This window comes from Astatotilapia calliptera, chromosome 23 (assembly GCF_900246225.1).
Source record: "Astatotilapia calliptera chromosome 23, fAstCal1.2, whole genome shotgun sequence".
Classification (NCBI taxonomy): Eukaryota; Metazoa; Chordata; class Actinopteri; order Cichliformes; family Cichlidae; genus Astatotilapia; species Astatotilapia calliptera.
Window position 1 is genome coordinate 3,997,200 of NC_039323.1, and position 24,391 is coordinate 4,021,590.

At 42.7% G+C, this 24,391-nt stretch overlaps 1 protein-coding gene across 1 annotated transcript in view; it reads right to left on the bottom strand.

The window, feature by feature from the left end:
- Positions 1-39: 39 nt before the first annotated feature.
- agbl4 (AGBL carboxypeptidase 4) overlaps positions 40-24,391 on the bottom strand; it is a 351,159-nt gene continuing 326,807 nt past the window's right edge. The window contains exons 10-13 of the mRNA XM_026157910.1: positions 18,441-18,593; positions 13,439-13,601; positions 665-758; positions 40-531 (exon numbers count right to left, since the gene is read on the bottom strand). Coding sequence (XP_026013695.1) covers positions 444-531; positions 665-758; positions 13,439-13,601; positions 18,441-18,593 — 498 coding nt within the window. The 3' untranslated portion in view covers positions 40-443. The remainder of the gene's footprint in view (positions 532-664; positions 759-13,438; positions 13,602-18,440; positions 18,594-24,391) is intronic.

A 24,391-nucleotide genomic window follows, 5' to 3' on the forward strand; every position in this document is an offset into this window, starting at 1 on the left:
TCAATATTATTGTTATAATAGAGCAACAAGTACAAATAATAATTAACTGCTTTAATGTTTAATGACTAATTATAATACAATCAGAGATAAAAATTTAAATTGGGGGGAAAAAAAGGGGGGGGGGGGACAACAGGAGCGCATGCACTTTTTTCTTCTCAACAAAAAAATGAGCTGCCAAATGAAGGCCTTGGATGGAAACATAGATGAATAACCAGTCTGTCTCCTCTTGGTATTCAACAGTCCATGCTTTATAACCCAGGAGGAAGCCTCTTCTGGGTTTAGTCCTACAAGTACCAGTCATCCCACTGTTACAAATCTGTGAAAATAAGTCTTTATAGCCATGGAGATGTGGAGCTTATAAACACAATGAAGTGTGAAGGATTCTCCTGCCACAGTGCTCTGCATTTTATACATGCTCAGCCTGTGTCCGTCTGGCTGGCTGTCTAGTGCCCGAAACTTTCGCTCTTCTCCTTCTCTCTGTCTGCTGTGTCTCTGCCAACACCACTGCCTGTCTGGGACATCACCCCAGAACTGGAGACAAAAACAGACGAACATCAGTGACAGCGTGAAATTCAGAGAAGAGGAAAAACAAAAGTAGATTTGACAATAGTCACAGATAGATTTGCTTTCATGAATATCTAATTCTAGTGCCATACAGTTTTACCTTTGAATAGGAGTTGGTCTGTTGTCCTTAACGAAGTTATTGAGTTTGTAGTAATCCAGGAAGGTTCGAGCCACATTCCTGCCCAACTTCATGTCTGAGGACATGGCGTTAAAGCAAAGTGCCTTTGAATGAGCCTTAGAAACAATGAATCATTATAGGAAGGGTGCAAATGACCAAGAGGAAAGTGTGGAGTGAGGCATAAAGCTGGAAATATCCTCATTTTTATGAATAAAATGGGTCAAATGGGTATATGTAATATGAAACTGACAAGAATCATTAGCTAATTGTGCCATTGCCCTCAGCTCAGTGAATGATTACAGCAACTGTGTTCTGATTGTTTTTATTTTATGGTCTCTGAAGCTTTATATTTTGATTTTCTCTCACTTCATTTTAACATTATGATACTGCAACATGCATGCAAAGCATCAAACAGAAGCTTCCACACGCCACATACAACTGTATGTTTTATGAACAAGTCAAGCATAAATCATATTTCTGTCCAGACTTCACTGTTAACCTTGGCATATGAATGCCATGGTCATGCTTTATGAGGTCACAGTTACCTAAACCTTTCCAATCACCCCGAGAAGGTTTATGCCTGGGTGATTGAGACTCAGATCCATTAGAGTGGTTTTCGTCCTGGTCATCAAACACTGAAGCTGCTATTTATTTATTTATTTATTTATTAACCTTTATTTAACCAGGAAGATCCCATTGAGATTAAAAACCTCTTTTTCAAGGGAGACCTGGCCAAGATAGGCAGCAGCAGATGTCTCACAGTTACAGAAATTACTCAAACCCAGGCAGCAACAACACACATGCAACAATAAGTGAAAGAATACAAATAAAATAAAAAATAAAATTCAATAAAATTCTAACAAAAATAAAAAAGTCAGTTAAAATGACAATCAATCTAATTGAAACAGTTACATGTTATGGACTTGGCCTCAAGGATTTGTAGTTTAGATTTAAAAGCACTTAATGAAATGAATTCAGTCATTTTCCATTCCTTCTGCAGTTTGTTCCAGGCCAAGGGTGCTAAATGGACAAAAGCTCTTTTACCAAGTTCAGTTCGGGCAAATGGAACAGAAAGCAACAAGTAGCCATGCGGACGAAGAGAATACCGACCAGCATGTTTCATTACAAGCAGGGAACATAGATAAGAAGGCAGCAACCCAAGTATCGCCTTATATATAAAACTGTATAAATGAGAGTTCCTCCAACTTACCAAAGCAGGCCATCCTACCTGAGAGTATAACTCACAGTGGTGAGTCTGAAATTTACAGTTAGTGATGAACCTCAGAGAAGCACGATACACAGAATCAACCATTCGAAGACATTGAGCAGAAGCATTCATATATAGAATATCACCATAATCCAGCACAGGCAAGAATGTTGCAGCAACAAGCCGCTTCTTTGTATTAAAAGAGAAACACAACTTATTTTGAAAATAAAATCTCAATTTTAACTTCAGGTTTTTCACAAGATTCTCTACATGTGGTTTGAAGGTAAGCAAGTCATCAATTAAGATTCCCAGATATTTATAGGTGTGAACCAACTCAATTTTATTACCTTCAAGAGTGGTTACTGATGGGATTGTTTGGGCTCGTCTCCTTGATTTAGAAAACAACATGAGTTTTGTTTTGTCTGCGTTGAGAACAAGTTTAAGCTGAAGTAATGACCTTTCAAGGACATTCGAGGACAATTGCAAGACTGCACAACCAGCCAACAACTTCCTATCTTTGCTATCCTATCTTTCGGGTAGGGACAGAAAGAATGAATAAATAAGTAATTAACTTCCCCATAGAGATGGTGTGAGGAGCTGATTTGGGCATGGACACCTAATAGGTGAGGTGTTTCAGGTATGTCCACTTAGGGGGAGGACCCAGGGCAGACCCAGGAGCAGCTCGAGAGGTGATGTGGATTGACTTGGTTGGGCTCGCCTTGGTGGTCCACCAGAAGAGCTGAACGAGGTGGTCAGGAAGACCAAGGTCTGGGCATCCGTGCGCTTCCCAGAACTTGGACCCAGATATGCATCAAAAAACAAGATGGATGGATACATTTTAAGACCTAGATATATTTGTGATTTAATTAATTCTTGCACGGCGCATTCAAATTTTAGATTAGAATCCCATTTGTCATCACTAACACACCCACTGAGGTACAGTACATAACTGGTGAGAAGCATCTAGTCCTCAGGTTACAACACACTGCAGAACTGTCCCAGCCAAACGCATGATGGTGGTATGACTCACACAAAAGCAATTACATTTACACTGAAGCCTCATTTAAATTCAGAGGTGACTGCACACATCATTCCCTCGCTTAATTGTCTCTCACTACATTAGGAACAATATCAATAACTCGACTGCTTTTATAAGATAGCTAGGCGTCCATGTGTGCTGTTGCTAAGCCTGTGATCATTAGGCTAGGAAGACAAGTAATGATGTCAATCAGGTTCAGATAATGGAGAAATAGTGAACGACCGAATGCCAACAACGTCCCCAATCACCAAGAGTGCGGACAGAGTAAATTCAGATAAATAAGAACAATGTTACTAACAGACGTACATTTCATGTAGTCACTGAAGGGAGTGAACTGTAAAAACACCAAAATCAGTGCCAGCTGCCTATCAATCTAGCCACCCTGTCACACTATATATAAACATATTCATCCTTACGAGACATCCATCCATGCAGAACTTGGAACAAAACATATTTATGAGGGTTTTTCCTATCATGTGGCACTCACTTCTACCTAGCTCCATTCTTCAAAAGGCTCGTGCATGATGGAACAACACAGAGACGTAATCTGTCACTTTTCCTTGTCATTACCTTGTAGATACTCAGATATGACCTGTCATCTGCGAGACTATCTATTTATGTGATTGAAACCACTGGCATACAAAAAAAAAAAAAAAAAGAAGAAAGAGCTTTAGCATGATGAGGGGAAAAATGGGATGGATGATTTGGTCATTTTTATTTTTCCCATCGAACTTTTTAAGCCACATAAATTATGATCGTTATAAAAGTGACAAATAGTTGGCCAAAGCTGTTAACTTGTAAACTATCCATCCACGGTTTGAACAGGCTGTCTTGGTGTACCCTTCTGGCTTTGTAGTTTGTCATACTTGTGTGTGACTGTGTGTGTGAATGGGTGGATGACTGGATATGTAAAGCGCTTTGGGGTCCTTAGGGACTAGTAAAGCGCTATATAAATACAGGCCATTTACCATTTACCATACTTCAAGCAACACAAAGACACAAAATCCCAGCGGTATACCTGGTGAGTTAGGCCTGTAAATACGGAAAGAGCCCGTCACCTTGGCCTTTGATGATGCATTGATGTGAGTGTTGAGGAGTTTGCACACGACTTCATTCTTCACCCGGCAGGCTCATGGCAACACTCTCCACACGACTCCACACTCTATGTTAATACCCCATCTGGCTGTTTGTCTGTGAGTCCTGCATCAGGCCAGACTTGCTGTGAATGTGTGTGTGCATGTGTGTGGGCAGGGGCCTGGCAGTCTGTCTCGGTGCTGCTACCTGATGATACTGATTAGGTTGAAATGAAACTACAGATGGACGAAAGAGGTTATGTTGTTTTGTCAGTTTGTAGTAATATCAAGAGAGTATCATTTTGACATGACGATGGCACAAATTAAGAGTTAATCTGTGATTCATTCTGGGGTGAAACACATATCTGAGAAAAATGGCAAATTTTCCTTTTGAAAGTTTAGTCTCTTCTCGGTCTTAACATCTCAAATCACCATGGGGCTTCTTCTCGACCATCTCTGATTTCCTTAAAAAATCTATGATCCAAAGTTTGGACATACATAACAATTACTGCAAATATATGTGTAATATATCAAATAGTTTTCAAGATAAGGCAGCATGGTGCACGGTGGTTAGCACTGTTGCCTCACAGAAAGACCCCGTCCTGAGTTCAATTCCACCTTCAGGCCGGGGTCTTTCTGTGTGGAGTTTGCATGTTCTCTCTGTGTTTACGTGGGTTCTCCCTGGGTACTCTGGCTTCCTCCCACAGTCCAAAGACATGCAGTTAGTGGGGACAGGTTAACTGGAAACTCTAAATTGCCTATAATTGTGAATGTGAGTGCGAATGGTTGAGTGTATCCCTGCAACAGACTGGCAACCTCTCCAGGGTGTAACCCCCACCGCGACCCTGAAGAGGATAAGCAGACTTATCAAGATATATCTTTTTGAAAATATTATTGTATATTTTAAACTTGACCTGAATTATATGCCTGCTCCAAGGCAGTAGGTCTCAACTAAGTCTAGGTAGAGCTAGTCTTGAAAATGAATAATATAAATATATTTAACTAAATGAAATATTTAATTAAGAGTACCATCTGAAAAGTGTTGTATTGAGATTAGACTATCTATTGACATTTAGGTTTTTGTTGTACAGCTTGTCATGTTTGCTCAATCCAGCATGAAATTGGGATGAAAATAGCATTTTCCTCTGAATTTAACATTCAAAAGAATTCTGCATTTTTTATTTTCATTATTATGAAATCAACTATATGCCATTAAGAAATTGTCACTAATTGTCTTTTTCAATATGAAGTGTTTTTATTTGTGTGTGCTCAAATATGGAACTTTGGAACTATTTTCATATTTTACCTAGCCAGTACCTGTACCTGTCCAAATAAGAAATCCTGATTCGTTTTGATGGTGAGAAAGGTCAAAATTTCAGGCTTTTATCTTTAATAGTTTTCTAGATATTCAAGATCAAACATGGCTTCAAATTTCACCATGCTGGGCGTGGGCTAACCAACCATTAAAAAAACGACAGACTCTAAAAAGTACTTCATATATGAAGTTAAAATTTCTCAGCAACCATTATTTAACCCAGACCTTCTGTGATAAAAATCTTAAGCAAATTGGGCATGATCGAGCAGAAAATGTTTAAAACATTTTAGCATTTGAGATGTAATAACCCTTCATGATTACCTTTGTAGGATTAATACAGGGTGGGCCATTTATATGGATAAACCGTAATAACATGGGAATGGTTGGCACCTGAAACTACGGATACTGGATGCCTGTGCTGGCATTTCTCCTGCGGTGTTGCTATCAGTGTGTGAAGAGTGGGAGAAGAGGGTGGCATTGACAATCCAACACAATGGGCAGCACATTGAACACATTTTAGTGGTCAGAAACTTGTAAATAACTGATGAAAGAATAAAGTTACGTTGAGACCAAGCACACCATTGTTTTTCTTGTGACATTACCAATAAGTTTGATGTGTCACATGGCCCTCTTCCTATTGAAAAACCAAAAGTTGTATCCAAGATGGCCGACTTCTAAATGGCCACCATGGTTACCACGCATCTTGAGGAGTTTGCCCCCTCACATATACTCATGTGCCACAAACAGGACTTTAATATCACCAACCATTCCCATGTTATTACGGTTTATCCATATCAATGGCCCACCCTGTAGTTTAAATAATGCTTATTCATCTTAAACTGGGCCTCGGTAAAGCCAAGAAACCATCTGGAATAAATTCATCATGTAGATATAAAAACTTCTAACGGCAAGGAGCGGCAAAAAAGAAGAGCAATTGTGTAGTCTGTTGAAAAACAGCCCTACCAACTGCTTGATTACAGCTTCTGTAAGCACTTTTGTGATGAGTTTATGTACTTTGTCTCTACTTTTAAGTTAATCGAAATATAGCACTGTTTTATTTTTTAAATGATGATATAATTTAGACCAATGACAGAGCAGTGTGTGTCTACTTATTTGTGCAGTGTAATGGGTTTCTCAGCCAAATCAACCCCTTGATCTTCCAAATTCAAAAAACCAAGATGCTGATGCCTGTAAGACCACAGAGCAAAGGTGGACATCCCACTGACTATGTCAGCTACTATATACACTCTCTTGGTTGGACCAAAGTTATGAGCTTACCAGCAAACCCGCAGACTAATATTTCAAGCTTATATTGTGACTAAGAATAGCAGATATGTAAATATGTAGTTATTAATCTGCACACAAACACGCCCTTAGTCAAAGATGTAAACAGATACTGATAAACAAGTGCAAAACCCACTCTGCGTATTCCCTCTGACCTCTGGAAAGTTTTCGGTGTTTTCCTCAGTTCTCTTTCCTCAGCAGAGCTTGGTGCCAGTCCTGAGCTCTCTGGCCAAGCACGCTCGGCGACAAAAATATCACTCGGACCCCACCGTGCACAGATGGCCTCTCAGCTTGGCTTGTCACGACTCACGGTCTATTACAGGAGGTTTTGTGATGGACGGTCAGCCTCTGAAGGAGAACTTCTTCCACAGGGTAAATGGTCGGAGACCGAGAGGATGCCCTGACTGTTGCCTGGCACTTTGCCGGGGGAAACCGTAGGGTCTGGAATGAGACTGCTGCTCCAGCAGGAAGTGATGCATGTGCGAGCCAGGAAACAGTCGGCGGGCTGTAGCAAGGATTAAAGTGGTGGATGGTGGTGGAAATATTTAGAAAAGCTGCTTTAGCTGCTTCGGTGCACTCTGAGGGAGTCTCTGTTGAATAACACAAGGACTAATACTCAAAATATTATTAATATTGTCTCATTAACTGGAGCGCAGGACATTATCATTATCATTGGATAATCATTATCCATTATTGGGAAGGACATAGAGAGGGTGTCCGAGTGTGTGTGCAGCCTGTCAGGATCTGTTGCTGAGGTGTGTGTATTCTTTAACATCTTGGTACACATAACGGTCTTGTCTAATCAATAGGCGGTCACTGTCATGGCTGAAGGGCATGCCGGCAAAGACGCTGATGAGATATGGGACGCATGAGACAAAGGGGATGGGGAGCGTCATGACTTGTTTACTGCAGCTGTTTGCTGTCAGCACCGCATTTAGCGGCTTTCACTGCTATGTCTCTCGTGCCTGGTCCTGCCAGACAGACAGACAAGGTGATGAGCAGACAGCAAAGCCCCTAGTGGTAAAATGAACAAGACACGTGGAGAATGCTGTCGAGATTGGACGGGAGTTAACGAGGAGACAAGCAAGGGGACATTCAAGTCATCAATACGGGCCACTGACAGGTCCTGTCACTGCACTGACACGTAGAGAGCTAATTATCAATGCTAATCAGGAGGGTGGTCAACAACAGCAATACAGAAAGGGACATTTTTGTCCCCAGTAGCAAATCAGTAGGCTGAAAGACCTCACGTCCTGTTACCCAAAGGGACAAACAGGAGCTGATTTAAATCCCTGACAGGAGGACCTGACACTGCCAAGGAGACAAGCGCCGAAGCCCGAGTAACGAAATGAGTGTGAAAAAAGGCTCCTGTTTTCCCAAAGTATTCACTAATATCAAAATCTTTTGAATCATCGCTGAAACGAGATAATGGATGCTATTTCTATGAGCCAGTTATTATTATTTTTTCAGTTTTTTTGTTAGTTAAGAAAGACTGCTTCTGTTTTCAAAGTTCATAAAAGAAAAGTACTATAAAAACAAAATGTGACTAAAAATATCCACACATATCTCATCTGGTACCTGTGGTTTATAGCTCAAAGTGTGTCTTTATGTTCTTTCTTATTGCTGTCATTAATCCTTTATGTATTTGTTTTTATAGTGGTACAATCTTATGACAGAACTGATAATAAATAAAAATAAAAACAATAAAAACAACTAGATATAGTGATGCTCACACAAGTGCTCACAAAAGCTACATAAAAAAGGGGCCCGACTGAACAGAAGAGATAAAATATATTGGACTTGGCAATTTATTTATTGAGGAAAATATGATTTATCTGTTGGGTGGAAATGTATGTGGATTAGTGGTTAGTTTCAATTTGAAATTAAAATCAATTGTTTTCATTTAAAGGTTTGACAATCAGCTGTGACATTTACAGCACAGGTTTATGGAAGTGAAACACTGCGTAAAAAAATGAGACTTTGCTCGACTCAGCACTGAACCATATCTCCATATCTATATAGCTTGGACACCACAAATCCACAGCTGGATAGATTTTGTACAAATGGAGCAAATTCAAGACATTCTGATCAGTGCATAAAAAACACCCGAAGAACACGGTCTGTAGCGGTCTGTGAGGTCACTATGGGTGATCTGTAAGTGTTTAAAGGGGCCTTTCATACTGGTCGATGTTCATGTGTATAGGTCCACCGTTAGGAGAGCGCTACACAACAATCGTGTGTATGAGAGGGCTGAAAGGTGAATGCCACAATTCTGTGAAAAAGGACATTTGCAGCTTGCTACAGGTCACATGAATAGTTCAAAAACTGCTTAAACAATATGTGGATGGGTGGAAACCAAAATACAACTTTGTGGCTTAAATGAGAAGCATTTTGTTACGAGGAAGGAAAACACAGCATTCCAGCGTAGGAATCGCATGAAAGACGGTGGTGGTAGTAGCTATGTTTGGGCCTGTGAATTCTAACAGTGAATTGTCAAGCAGATGGCCCCGCCCCTCCCTGAGCCTGGTTCTGCCGGAGGTTTCTTCCTGTTAAAAGGGAGTTTTTTCTTCCCACTGTTGCCAAAGTGCTCATAGGGGGTCATATGATTGTTGGGTTTTTCTCTGTATCTCCTGTACAATATAAAGCGCCTTGAGGCGACTTTTGTTGTGATTTGGCGCTATATAAATAAAATTGAATTGAATTGAAGACAGAAAAGGTCAGAATGGTTCAAGAGTAATTAAAGCTTAAGAGGCTTTGGACTGGTCATGTTAACCTTCTGACCCAAACTCAGCACTTCATGTTTTCAATAGTGGAAAAGACTAAGATTTCTTCTAGTCAGTGTGGAGGAAAGTTCAGCTGCAACTTTCAGAGCACAAGCTAAACGCTCTCATTCCCAATGCGTAACATACCGACAATTTGTCACGTCCTGAGGCATCTCATAGTAACCCAAAAGGTCCCTATGATATGCGCCGGAGTGTGGATGGAATTCAATAGAATGACGCTCCTGGTATTAGATATTGTTTTCCAATGTTTCCGACGGGTTGGGTGGCCAACGTTTTGGGATGACAGCGTGTTGGGCTACTAAATAAAGTAAAAGGTCATGTTTTTTGACACTCCTTGTTAAACACTTAATTATTTTCCAAAACAAATATATGGCCAAGTCCATTATTCTCTGTCTCCTTTCTTTAGCATTCTCCTTATTTACTTTCAGGACTTAAATCAAAGGCTTAAGAAATTTTCAAACACATGTTAACAGTGGATTCTGTGGCTTCTCAGTTCATTTCGACTGATTTCTGTTGCTCTTACATTTGAAATTTAATGTCAGTGCCTTTATCTCCAGCACTTTAGCTGCACGTCAGCTGACTTTTCCAGCTCCACTGTATTTTGAAGCTCTTGATTCCTCTCAGTATTTGAACCTGAACTGAAATTGAACTTCTTTTAGTACTTCAAAAGTTTTCAACTGCACATTTGCAGCACCACTTTTTTTAAAGCAGAAATGTTGCATTTTCTAGAGCGAATAATATCTGCAAACTTTCTTAGGCTTTCCAGCCTTATCAACATATGTAAAAGAAAAAAGAAAAAAAACACAGGTGATGTACATATGTGTTTGTGCATCTTTGTGAGTACTCATATGAGGACACCTGTTCATCTGAGCATGGCAACCAGATTTGTGCAATCAACTGTGTGTGTAGATGCGGGTGTCTATGTGCGCTGGCTTGCATATGTGAGCACCTATCCATTTGCGCGTATCTGTGTGATGTGATGTGGATGATGTGTGGTAGTGAAGCATATTTGCCTCCAAGCTATATCATTTGCATACTTGTCACAGCCTGTCCATTGGGTGTCAGGTTCACTGATGCATACTGTGTTCCATTGGCAGCTCTGGTATTCATGGAGTCCCACTGTTATGGTGAGGTGCCTGTCGAGTGCTGTTGCTTTGGCAGACAGACATCACATACGCATGAAGATAAAGAGGAGCACCTATTTGTCTATGTGCGTATGCACATGTGTTTGAGAGTGTGCAGATATGTAGCTTTATTTATGTCAAAGCCAACTGTCTTGGCTGTCAATCCATGCTGTATCAGTGCATCTAACCTACTGCTGTGAATAAAGACCCAAACATTGTTGCTTGATTAAATCAGGAGTGACCACCTTTGATGAGAAGAATGCCATTTTCTTTGTATATATCTCGCCACTGAAGGAAAAAAAACTTGCAGAAAGAGAACACAAAAGAAAAGTGCATTGCTCCTTTAAAAAACAACAACAACAATTAAAAAAAAACCCTGACTCTATTATGACAGAAGAAGCAACGACGCTCCCTTCAAAACAGGAAAAACAAGTGCAAAATCTTCCAGGGAAGCAAATTCTTAATGGCTTTAGAAATTTTGAACTAGTTCTTCAAAGTCAAAGAGATCACTGTTGCTCAGATAAAACAGGAAAAAGAACACACGCACACACAAGGTAAGTAGGCTCCCAAAGCTTACACAAAAAGAAAAACACACTGGCTATGTTACACACGCACACAAACCCACAACAGAAAGCATCACGCAGAGTTTTGAACAAGATCCCAGTTTATCTCAACCTTCATCCCCTTTCCCTTCCAGCTGAACTTCCACGGTGTGAACCAGAAGGTCCCTCAGAAAAACTGCAAAAAATGCAGTTTTACTTTTTTTTAAAAAGAAAGAAGAAAGTGCAGACAATAAACAAGGCTAAAATATTTTTACTGTGAGTTTGCTGTGTGGTATTTACTTTGATGGAAGTGGCTGCAAGAAGAGCATGCAAGCATAAAGAAAATATAGGTGCTAGAGGAGGTATGAGCATGCACACATGGAAACCGGCTCACAGGTGTTAAATGATTAGAGGACAAAGAGAAGACAGACACACAATAGAGGTTGTCCCTGCTGTTTCAGAGAAGAGGATTCTCAGCTTGACTAGATGATATAATGAGCTGTTATGTTCTGGGTGATGAGATGAGAGGAAAGGACAGAATAGAGGAGACGCACGAAAGGAGAGGAGGAATCAAAAAACAAACTCAGACAGACACACACATTGAATTACGCTGTTTTCTGAGCACCTTCAAACTGTGACAAAAGCCTCGGCTGTGTGAAAGGTTAAGATTTCAATTTTGGTGGCTACAAGTCACAGCAGTGGAGGAGAGTCAGGAAAAATGAAAGGGCGAGGGCAGCATTTTTGGAAGGTGGTAGGAGTTAGGGGCCTAGGTTATTATTTATTTGTCATGTATTAGTTTAGTGGATTGTGCATGTGTGTGTGTGTGTGTGTTTGTGTCAGGTGAGAAACAAGAAAGGGGAGGAGTGGTGGGTGGGTGGGGGGGCAGATGCTAAAGGTCTCTGTTGATGATTTGCACGCTCCATCGAGCTGACTGCTGGGGCATAAAAACTTACATGGTCGGTTTCTTCAACCTGCCTGACCTCAATCTCCACTCTACACCAGGTCCCTGTGCTGCGTACCCACCCTGTGGAGCTCCTCCTCTTCGGAACCCTCACTTTTCACAACCTACATCACACACACACACACACACACACACACATTTGGAAAACAAAGAAAAAAGTCCTCCCAACAGACGTGGGTTCTCTCATAAATTGACCTTCAGAATAAATGCACACAGACACACACAAACAGAACAGGCTCTGAACCCAGCGCCGCCGCCACCTCAAACGAAAACACAGAGTGGAATTTGTTATGTGCATTTTGTTTAGCATAACAGCCAGACACTTGTCTCTTCCGTGTATTACCATATTTTTTTCTGTGGCTGCTCTATGTGCGTACACATGCTGGTTCTTCCATGTGTGCAATGCAACGAGCTGAGATGTTTCTATCAAAAGCATTAAAGTCATAAACCTTTGTGGAAAACACACATGCAACATCACAATATGCATTTTTTTAGCCTCTATAAGCAGGAAGAGAAGACTTGTTTTTATTCAGCCTCTCGTCTGTCACTTAAAAACCAAAAAACAACATTACCATAAAGACTAGTAGTGATGCATATGTAAAACTGATCTTCCTATATCTAACTTTCCATGTGTTAATGAATCGTGACTTGCCTCTTCTTTTGGCGAGGCAGATTTTGCTAGTTATTGGCACTAGAGGGCACTAGGGCTGCATCTATATCCACCCACCCCTTCGCCTGTGGAGTATGTGTAGGGGAGCACATACTTTTCATATGTAGGGTCCTTATCTCACTCTCTAAATCTCTCTTTCTCCCTCTTCTCACTCACTCTATCGGTAAGATCAAACCCCCATCGGCCAGCTTTCAGGAGCTCTTCAGCCCTGAGAAGGTCAGCCGAAGGAAAACTTCCTCCCGTCCGCCTCCATTAAGACACCTGTGACCTTCAGTCTCCGTGATAAATGTAAGGCTGCGCTCATGATTGTAGCCGACAGAGATCCCGTTTGTTTCGCTGTTTTACAGAAACCGTCGCTCCGTCTGCGCACACACAAGCGCAGCGCTAAATATGCCAACACAAGCCCCTTTTTCTCCTCTCTCTTTTGTAAATGAAATCAATAGACACAGCTATCACATCCCTATTCTGTCACTGCACATCTGTCGCAACAAGAGGCAACAAAAGATCAACATGCTTTTCTAGTGAGTACACATGACCTGACACACACACACACACACACATGCGCTAACGCTCAAAACACAAACATTAAAATAATGACTCCAGTGATTACAAGATCAGTTGGCTTGATTTCAGTGGGAGATTGTTGCTGCGGAAACAGTGCTTGTTTGGTGTGTTTTGGAAGAGGAGAAATGAAGAGAGAACATTACTGCTGGTCTCTTCACTTTAAAGATGGAGAGATCACACACAGTGAAGGATACAGGTCTCCTCAGTGTAGGGAACAGGAGCAGTGCTGCCAGCTGTCATGTAGCTGTAGAAGGACACCTCGAGAGTGTAGCAGTAGGACGTGTCGTCGAGAAGACCGCCAAGGAAACGCCTACCGGTACCGGCCTTCACCACGTCACGGTTAAAGGAAGTGTTGGACTAGAGAAACAGATGGAAAAAAACTGAGATACATTAAAGGTTTAGATTCAAGTCTTTATGTCGGCAGAGATGCTGGAGTCTGGAGAATGTTATAGCATTTGTTGCATTAAGTCTGTAATGCAACAAATAGTATAAAAACTACAGAATTCTACTACAATATGTTTCCCAAAGTCCCAGAAAACCTAATCTGGAAAGAAGAGGTGTATGACATGAGACCAAGTAGTCACACTATTTTCAAAAGCCTGAATGGACAGACACCTTCTTCCAGTCCAATGTGCTGGTTTTTGGTTTGCTGTCACCAGTTTCTGAAAAGTGGAGTACATCTCTGTTGTTTCTGATGGATCCTTAGAGGTTCTGTTTTAACCAAACACGGCTACAGCTTAGAAATTATCAAAAGAAAATCACAACACACAGCACAATGACTGGCTAGAGAAACCATGCAGAGGATTCAAGTTCCCTGCATTGCCTGGTGTGACTGTTTCAGGAAGTGTTTGAAGCACGCAACTAGTGTTAGGCTAAAAACAATCCTAGTTATGCAACTCTCTGGGCAGCACAATTTCTTCCTCTCTTGGAGCGAGGACAAACTGGATGTTAGTGGTTTACCATCTCAACATTATCTCAAAGTGGTATGAGATGAGAAGATGAGATGAGGCTAGCTGGTTAGCGTAATTCAGTAGATAGCTCTGCAGCACAAAACATATCGGACATCTCTGGCATAACTTCATCACAGTTAATTCCTTACATTCTGTTGAAGAATCGCACACCCCAAACCTTTAATGAATCAGAAAATAAACACTAATGTTTTACCAAGTCTGCTTTATGTAGAAATAAGCTTGTGCTTGCAAGTTAACTATTTCTACATCTTAAATTTCACCTCAGTTCCTAAATGTCCACAAAACATGAATGCAAACTTCTCTTGCAGACACGAAGAGGCAGAGTGTGTTTAACTAAAATCAAGCCGTTTATTAAAGTGGTGGTGAAAATACTAAATGGGGTACAAGAGCAAACCTCAAGTGAGAAGTAAATCTAGCGTCCAGGAGCTGGAATACATGAGAAGAAAGTGAAGTGACACTCTGACAAAGACAAAGGGGAAGACGGGAACTATATTTACACAGAAGAGGGATTATGGGAGTGGAAGAGCTGGGGAGAACGAGACACAGGTGAACTAAATCACGGGAAACAAGACGCAGGAAGCAAAACTAAAAGCAAAGCACAAAGAACAAGACTAAATTCAATAACAGGAACAAATACAAGAAGTAACACAAACACTAAGCACACCTGGAATCTCGTAATACTGATATAAACTAAACTGGAAAGTCCAAAAACCCGAAAATAGACCCAGGACCATGACACCTTCATGTCGAAGATCATCTCTGGTGGTGAAAGCTGGTTTCCAGTTAAAACTGATTTCAGCAGCTCAATGCTGAAGAGTGCAAAAACGAGGCAGGGCATCAGGTCAGGAGCAGAGGAGTGTGCTTTGTTTCCCAACAGTGCGCATTAAATCTCCTACAGAGTGTTAATAATACTAACAGAAGTCTGAGGGAGGACATTCAGCGCAAACAGCCTGAACTGTGGCACATTGCAACTTTTCCGGCTACATAAAAAGTATTACTAACACCTTAGGTTAGCCTTCCATAAATGAAAATCAAATAAAAATCATGTGAAGTGGTTGAATGGCTGTAACAAACCCATGACAGACCCAACCACATATTCGCACTTTCAAACACTTTATTTCCCGGTTGATGTCTCTACAACTCACGGCTGCTGCTTTTCAGCTGTCAGCCCCATACAAACACCACCAACAACAACAGGAGCTAGTTCATTCTTCTTCAATGCAGGTGAGGTGTAATTGCTGATGCCGCTTTAGTCGGTGTCAGCCTCACCGCAGCGGCGCCACAGACCACGCCCCGCCACATACCCCCATCACCCGACTGAGGCCGGGGAGCCATCCGGCCGAACCTACTGCGAGTAGGAGAGGGAATCAGCCACGACTGTCGGCATCTTCGGCCCATGGTCTAGCGGCAGGGATGTGTTAGACCCGGGTGCCGACCGCGTTTCCAGCGGAGGCAACGGAACTGGTCTGCAGGCTGACCGCGTGGCAAGCGGTGGTGGTGCAGCAGATGCGGACGTGAGCCAAGGCTTACAGGCGACTTGGCAGGCAGCCGGCGTTGGCCTCTGGTGGAAGCGAGGCAGGTCCAGCTGGTGCGCAGACCCTCGACTCGGCCAGGGCAGGTCCCTTCCGCACTTTCCCCTGTCTCCAGCTGTGCAGAATCCCTGGCTCGCTGTCCGCCGGCTCAGACAGAGCATGCCCCTCCGGCGCCACGACCCCCAGCTCCGGCAGAGCAGGTGGCTGAGCACGACAGGGGCGTAATTTCCGGGAGGGGTTGGGGGTGGGATTCTGGCACCAGCTGCTCCCACCTGCAGAGTGGGTATGGGTGTGGAGGTAGGCTGTGTCCTGGCTGGCCTCACCCCAGGAGTCAGCACGGAGCAAACCGGACATCAGCTACTCTCATGAAGTCGAGGAACGTCAGTGGGGGCGGCTGTGACGGTATCGACCAGGACCCGAGCCGAGCTGCCAGATTTTGTATTAGCTGCATCCGGCACTCGGGCCGAAACACTGCCGCCTGCTCCCTCTGCGTGCCACCATTTGGGCCAGCGCCTCCATTGGCTGGCCAGGTCGCAGTTCCGCAAATGTGAGATGATGGGTGGATCACTTTCAGGCTGGCATTCTGTTATTCATTCAGCTATCCAAACATCCAAAGGAACGTGTCTACTGGACAATGATATTCCTACGTTCAGCTGCTCCCTTGCTACAAGGGGTCGCCACAGTGGGTAGATGTCTGATTTGTCAGATTTTTATACTGGATACCATTCCAGCTAGTGGAGGTCTCACTGATATCACTACTTTTATTATTAGTGATTTCTTTACTTAGTGAATGCGGTATGTCCTTGTAGAACAGAAGTTGGGTTAGTCCACTTCTTACATAGATATAGATCTTGATTGAGTCATATCTACTCTAAAGTAACCAATGAAAGAAATTTTTTTTAAAAAGCTGCTGTGATTAGTATCTTCAGTGAAAACGTGTTTGTGCCTCGGAAGTTCTTTGAAGTAGTTTTGTACAATGTCATTTCAAAGATTGGCTGTAAATGGCTAAAGCAGGGGAAAAAATTACATTTATTTTTAGTTCTGAGCTTGTCAGCTATACTACACGGCTATGATGCCGTCTTGGGAGGAGTGCATAGAAAAAAAAAGTTTCCATTCACTGTCACTCCACTCTGGTGCACTGAGAGTTGCCTTGCTGAAATGCAGACTTGGCTGCCACCAGTGGGAGTTTGCAATGATTGTGTTCTGCTGCTGCTGCTGCTGCACTGGGTTTTAGGTAGTGCTGAATGGGCACAGGGACAAAAGCACAGTGAGGGAGATGACCCCTGGGCCAGCTGTCACACAAGCAATACAGAGAAACGAGAGAAGTTCTCCAGAAATAGCGTCGTACTTGTCCTTCGTAATGCGGCATAGAGTATAGACGCTGACAATAAGTGACATTTCCATATGTGTGTGGCTGAACATCTGCCTGTCTGGCTTCCCTATGTGTCAATGGGCAATAAAGGTTATTCTTTATGATGTGTGTAAGTGGATCTGCTATGAAATGTCACTGTCACCGAGAGAACGAAGGTCAGTGGAAGGGACCCGGGGCTGAGACGAACCAGCTTGGCGGATAATGTATCTGTATGAAAAGGTGTTATAAGGTTCTGCACGTGTAGCAGGGTGGAGGAGCGTCACAGTCACTGAGTGAATATTTCCACCCACGTGCCCTTCTGTTCTTTTTTGCTGTTGTCCTTTGTTTCTCCTCCTCACCCCCTTCGGTTTGCACAATCCTTCCCGTCCAAAATAAACTCAGTTTTAGCCACCTAGGAGGGCGCTTTAGCAGAACACCTGCGTCACTCACACAGAGTCTCCTGGCCTACTTACAGTCCTGTGCTTCGTCATGACCTTCTGCTTGTTTTCTGTGCTTGGATACAACATAAATGCACATTCACCATTATGAGTATATGCATTTTTACACAATTGAGAATCCTTTTTAGATTTTACTTCTTTAGGACTCCAGGAAACCCGAACGCTATGCAAAAAAGCATTCCAGCTGTTGTTCTCGTAATCCTTATGCTTCAGCGTTCCCTCTTTTTGCTCCCCTTCCCTTCACCCTTCCTCTAATCCTTGGACAAGGTGAAAATCGTTTCTGGAATGCATGCATTTGTACGATCTATGCTCAGAGTGGGTCTGCGTACGACTCTGTTCAGTAAAGGCAGCAAATTTGCATTATCCCATTTGACTGAAATCTAAATAGATTTCTGACCGTTTCTGATTAAAACGAAAGTCTGTTTTGCTTGAGGCACTGAAACCTCGTATAACACAACATTTAAAAAAATTACTGCAATTCTTGTGGATTTCCCCTGCCAGTAAATCCTCTACGCAGGCGAAAATACAGAGGATATTTTCATATTTTTGCTCGTGACTGCTGGGCACAAAGCACACTCTTAATTAATATGTGTGTAGTCTGTATTTTCCTCTCACCTAAAACCAAGCAAGTGTTTTTATTTAAAATCAACATCTTACCTCAAAGGCATGCAGTAAAAACGGAAAGGTACCCATTGCAAGCTACGTAAGTTCTCAACTGACTGCCACTAAGGTTGCAGCAGTTGGCAATTAAGTGCCTCGGTGAACACAGCATTGCCAGAATTTGCTGAGATATGACTATTTCATGTTCTCATTTCAAGCTAACCCGAAGGCCGAAGTTGGTGTAATTTTGGTCCCGAGCCCACTTGTCTGTCTGTATCACTTACAAAGGAGAAGTCTGGCGCGTTTTGGCACAGCAGTCGGGGGAAGACAGCCTGTCTCTGGACGCGCTCCTCGTCCTCAAACACGTTGCCATACATAAAGCCGTTCAGCATAGTGGAGTGGGCATGAACATCAATGTAGAACTCCAAACTGACTCTCTGATGGAGGAAAAGAGAAAGAGAACAGAGGGACAGGGAAACAGACAGATGATAAAAAACATCAGGTTAGCCGGGATACTTTTCTGTCAGTGAGCAACACTCCACATCAGAGATTCTCCACTGGGAGTAAGGAAAGTCCTCTCTCGGCTCTGGGGATACTTCGCCGGAGAGAGGCTTTCACCCATGGGATGACAACAAAACCCTCCAGACACCGAAAATACGCTGATACCTAAAAGGAGCCAACCACCCACACATAACTTCCATCAGGCTGTCCTTCTGAAGGGCACGGTTTCAGTACGTACATGGTCGGGTGAGCCAAGAGCAATATCGTGAAAATACACACGCTCAGGTGGACGTCGCAGATTCATCACGCACACCAAATGTATTTATCAGGTTAATACCGACTTCATATTGAGAGTGTAATGTCTTTTCTCTCTAGTACACTCTGTGTAAAATGGATTTGATAAGATCTGTTTCTCCAGCTTGACTCTGCTATCACTCAGTCCACACACACACACACACACACACACACACACACACACACACACACACACACACACACACACACACACACACACAGAGTTTGAGAGAGAGAGACTTTTATCTTATGATACAAATAAATGACATATTTTTCTGACCTCCAGCTACAACCTTTGCTATAATATGACAAGATGCAGGACCATCATCATACATGAGTATTACTCCAGATGCCTCCCACAAACACCGACTCTACCTACCAGCTGTGAGAATCACAACATTCCAGTTTGAAAGATTTAACATGATTTGTGCAACGTCACAAGATTTGATTTTTTTTTGAGTCAACAATCAGAGTGCAGATCAGAACAGCCAATTTAAAGAAGTGCAGTCACACTAATTCAAATGGCGTTTAATTAAAACACGTGACAACATGAAGTTCACACAGAAAAATAATTGAGTGTGACACAAAGAGTAAATTCACTCTATTTCTGAAAGCACTGCTAATGGGTGTGATTGTCTACAAACTGAGAACAATAGTTAGATGGCTCCTGGAAACATTAAAGTATATAATTATTGTAAAAGTATTCGATTTTTTCTTCTTTCCACATTCAAACCTTTGTTTTCTACAGCTGTGACTGACTTGCAGATTTTCTTTCTTGTGCCATTTCAAGTTATTAAGACACACTAGTACACACTAATTGTCAAAGCATCACTCAAAATGTGGATGGTAGTATTTATAGTATTATCTGGCAGTAGCGGTTTATCTGGTTTTTGCATTTCTCTCAATAAATGACAACATGCTGCGTAATTTAACTATATACAATTCAAAATAAACACAGACCTGCTTTTATCTCACACTGAGATTATAATTCCTGAACTGGAATCCTAAAGCGAAACAAGGTGTGGTGAGAGGACTGGCAAATATGACCTCACTTGGCTAAAACCTTCTCACTTCAGCAGTCTTACACTGGTTCTGACAAGGGCAAGCACACAAGCCCTCACACAACCCCCCCCCACCCCCACACACACACACACCTCCAGACCCTTAACTCCAGAGCAACACCCGCCAGCGCCATCCCTCCTCTCTCCCTCCTCTATCTTATCACATTGTTCCCCTTTTCCTACTTTTATCCTTTCATTCTGCTTCTTTTCCTTCTTTATCTCTTCCCCTCCCTCCTTCCCACTCGGCTCATTAACGATTCCCTACCACACCTTGTTCGCCTGTGGGTCGTAAAGAGGAGGAGGGATGGAAGAATGAAAGGATGGAAAAGGAGAGAAGAGGGTATGGAGTGAATGAGGGGTCGAAGAAGGGAAGGATGGAGGTAGGAAAACCCAAAAGGAGAAGGGAACAGCAAAGATGGACAAAAGGCATATAAGGAAAACAATGCGCATGGCTGTGCGTATGTGTGAGTGTGTGGAGAGACAGTCGGGCAGCGGTGGGAAAACAGAAAAGCACAGAGATGGGGGTGGAAAGAGAGAGAAAAGGAGAGAATAAGTATATAAAGATGAACAGAGAGAGGGCGAAAATGAGAGAAAGACAGAAAGAGATAGAGAGAGACATAGAGATGTGTGTAGGGAGATTGGCAGGAGAGAGACTAGAGAGAGAGAGAGGGAAGCAGTGCTTGGGCGGCCCAAGCGACGCAGTGTGCCTGTGTTTGAAATTCCGCTCACAGCCAAAGCAATTTCCTGGCGGTGGCTGTGCTGTCAGCTGCTTGGCTGGCTGGCGGTGAAATATGGTGGCTGGGAGTCGGCCGCTAGCAGCCCCCGACAACCTGATGGATGGAGCCCCAGAGGAGAGGAACAGCAGCAGGAGAGGGTAGGGTTGGGTGGGGTAGGGGGAGCGTGGGGAGAGGAAGGGAGAAACAAGAGAAAAACAAAACAAACAAAAAAAAGAGCAAGATGGAACGAAGGTAAATGCAGCCAACTGAGCAGCGGTGGTGGTGGTGGGAGGGAGGCGGAGGGAGACGTGTATTAAGTATATGTACATGCATATGTATGTTTAAAGTAAAATAAAAGGTAAAAATAAAAGAGCGAGGGCAAAGAATTCAAAAGCAAATCAGGAGGAAGATGGAGAAAGTACAGAAAGGGAGAGAGCAGGAAAGGAAGCTCAAGGTGTGCCAGGCAAAGCCGGGGAAACCAGCCTAATAATCTCCTGGCTCTCCCCATATGTGGAGGGGGAGGAGTGAGAGGAATAAGAGGAGGAGAAGGTAGAAACGGCTAGATTGGAGGAGGGCGGGCAAGCAGGTAAATGGTAGATTGGGTGCAGATTAGAGGTTAAACGGGTGTTACATGGCTGTGTGGAATAACAGTGAGCCTTAGGTGTGTGTACACTTTAATCAAATGTATGTAGAAATGCAAAAACTATTATAAATAACACTGTGAACAGCCTGCCAGCTGACTCTAGGCAATGTCTCTTGAGGCCAGAAGACAAAATAATATCTTATCAACTAAGAATTCATCTTAAATGTTGTTGGGTTATTGTTATCCTGCCTCTTCCCAAACCCCAAACACATACACGTTAGTTTATCTGACAGCTGGCTGTATAAACATCGACATGGGTGTGGATTGATGTCCGTTTCTGTGTGTTAACCTTGCGATGAATTGGCTCACTCTAGCTGCGATGGCTCCTTTCCCCCCATGACCTCAACAACATAACGTAATGCATGTAGAGATTATTAATCTGCAGCAACTTAATTTTAGAGTAAAAAACAAACCATGCCCCAAAGTACACAAAGTATACTGACTGCCTTTTCTAGATTCCTTTTGCCAATTTATTCTGGAGACTGAAAGCGAGCCCACAGACTCATGGAAGAAAAAGCTGAGCTTCAGGAACACTGTAAAGAGAGAAGTTGAGTTACCTGACTCACATATTCATGTTCACAAAGTGAGACAACCAGATAATCCTGATAAATCTATAAGCGCTATAAAGCTGTGTAATAACTCTTCATTCTGTGACAGGTGAACACACCTGTCAGGCATATGATCCCACACATATTTTTGTATTATACCTTCATGCCGTTGTTTTCCTTAGATTTATAGTGTACATATTATTCTCCCCAAAAGGAAGGAAGCTGTAATCGGTTCTGTTTGTCTGTCTTTCTGTTTGTTTGTTAGCAGGGGGAGTTAGTTATCTTGTCTATTGATCTATCACCTTCAGTTCTATCATTTCAATGCTCTAATCTAAACCCACATGGTTGCCACATGCTACAAAGGTCTCCTTCGCACTATATTGTGAAGGACACTAAAAAAGAGGCAGTAACAGCCATGGCACCCCCACAATGTCATGTCCATGCTTAATACAATGTTCAGCTAATGCCCTGCCAATCAAACTGAGACGGTTCTGAAGGCCCCACCAGTGTGATTGATGCTTCAATTAACAACCCGCTCTGACCTCCAAAATTGTTCATTTGAAATTGTAATTAAGCAATTAGGGGCAATTAAGAAACAGAGACTACTGAAAGAAAGTCAGAAGACAATTTGAGAGTGCGAGAGAGAGAAACAGAGAGTGAGCGAGTGTCCAAATGAAACCTCTCAGAGAGAAACAAAAGCCGCAGAAACTCCAGGGAACTCTCAACTTGCGGTGAACTTGCAGTGGCGGAAAACAGTTTAGTGTAAAACCTAGAAGGTCAAATGAATGAATTTTGTCAGACAAGTACTTATCTGCTGCATATTAATTAGAGCAGGGTGCGGGGGTGCGATGAGGGCCGTAAATGCTGGGCTTATCTTTACACGGAAAGGAAAAAGGAGCTGATTGAAGCAGGATTACAAGCTCCTGAATAAAGCTCTTGGCATCAGCAGCATACCTTTTGGGGAGAAGGGGAACTGCTGCTTGTTCAGGAGAAAAAAAGTTAAGTCTACTAGCATAATGCATTTTATCCCACATTAATTATCCAGTATAACACCTGTGGGAGGACTGTTGTGCATTTTTCTGTCTGCAATATGGCAGTATATGAAGCACTGGCAGTTACAAAGAAAGGGACGTTGCTAGCCCCTTTGACAAGTTCACAGCTGATTCATTCAAAAACAATGAAGGGACTTTAAACGTGAGCTCAGGGGCGGAAAAATAAAGCTAAAGAAGAGACCTGAGTCTGGCTCCAACAGAAGCCACTCCTCCTGTTAAACTATACAGCACAAGTAAGCGTGATGCAAGCAACTGGAGATAAAGTATCTGAATTTCAGGAGCAGGACCACGCCTCCAAACACGCTCCTCCCGGTTCTCATCTATATATGTTCCCCCAGTTCTACAAGCTGTTTGTTCTCGTTTCCTCCCTCCCATTTTCAATTCTTTAACGTCTTCACTTCTACTTAGTACATGGGGATCTGCCAGGCCCGGGAGCCGCTGCCAGTCCCCTTCGAGGCCTTCCCCAAACCACAGTTCATGTCCAAGCCATTCACCTTTACCTACTAAAACCCTGTCAAGCCTCAAATGAGGACGTGGGCCCAGCGAGTGAAATAAATACCTTAAATAAAATGGTGCAAAAAAAGATTTTGTTCTAGCCAAACCGTTAGCAAGTTGCTAGTAGTTGTCGCTGTGAGAAATTGGTCACAAACGAGTATGTAGCACAGCACTGAAAACCTCTTTGAGATTGGTCTTGTTGATAACAGATTGCCGAGTTGCCTGTAGTTTGGATGGAAGATGCTAATCGCTCTCTGAGCAGAAACAGATGATTTGCTTTCAAAGTAAAAGTTGAGTCTTAGCGCTGCAACCAGCTTTTTTCAAAAGCCACAGCTCAGTTTGAAGGCATCACGTCTCTGGTTCTGACTTGTGCGGCATTTTCACCACCACTTGTAAGGAAGTTTGCAAGTGTTGACAAGTCGGCATCCTCCATGCAGGCTACAGACAGCCGCTGTAATCTGCTAGCAATCACGAGGAGATCTGTGATGCAGCATCTTCTTTGCCACCAATTTCACTCAATGACAGCCAGCAGCCTCCAGCAACCTTTCCTCAAATGGTCTAGGAATACACATTTTTCCTGGAGGTTGCTAGGGGGTCAACAACCAACCTCTAGGCCTCTGTGACTGAAGCCTAATTTCCATCTTCAGAGATTTAAACAAACCGCGGATTTATCAGGAGCTTGGATACTTTGATTGTTAGTTGGATTCTGACCAGACTGCTAACTTTCTGCTAGGTGTCATCTAGAAACACCTATTGGCTGCGTCTGTTTTATGTAAAATGGGGTCCACAAACCAATGAGAGATGTTTCAAAAAACCACTATAGGAAACAATCACCAGCAGTCTCTGTTTGCGGTGTATTGCATACTTCTTCAAAATGTAGAGGCCTCCTGTGCTTACATATATCTGGATACGTCCACCCATCCAT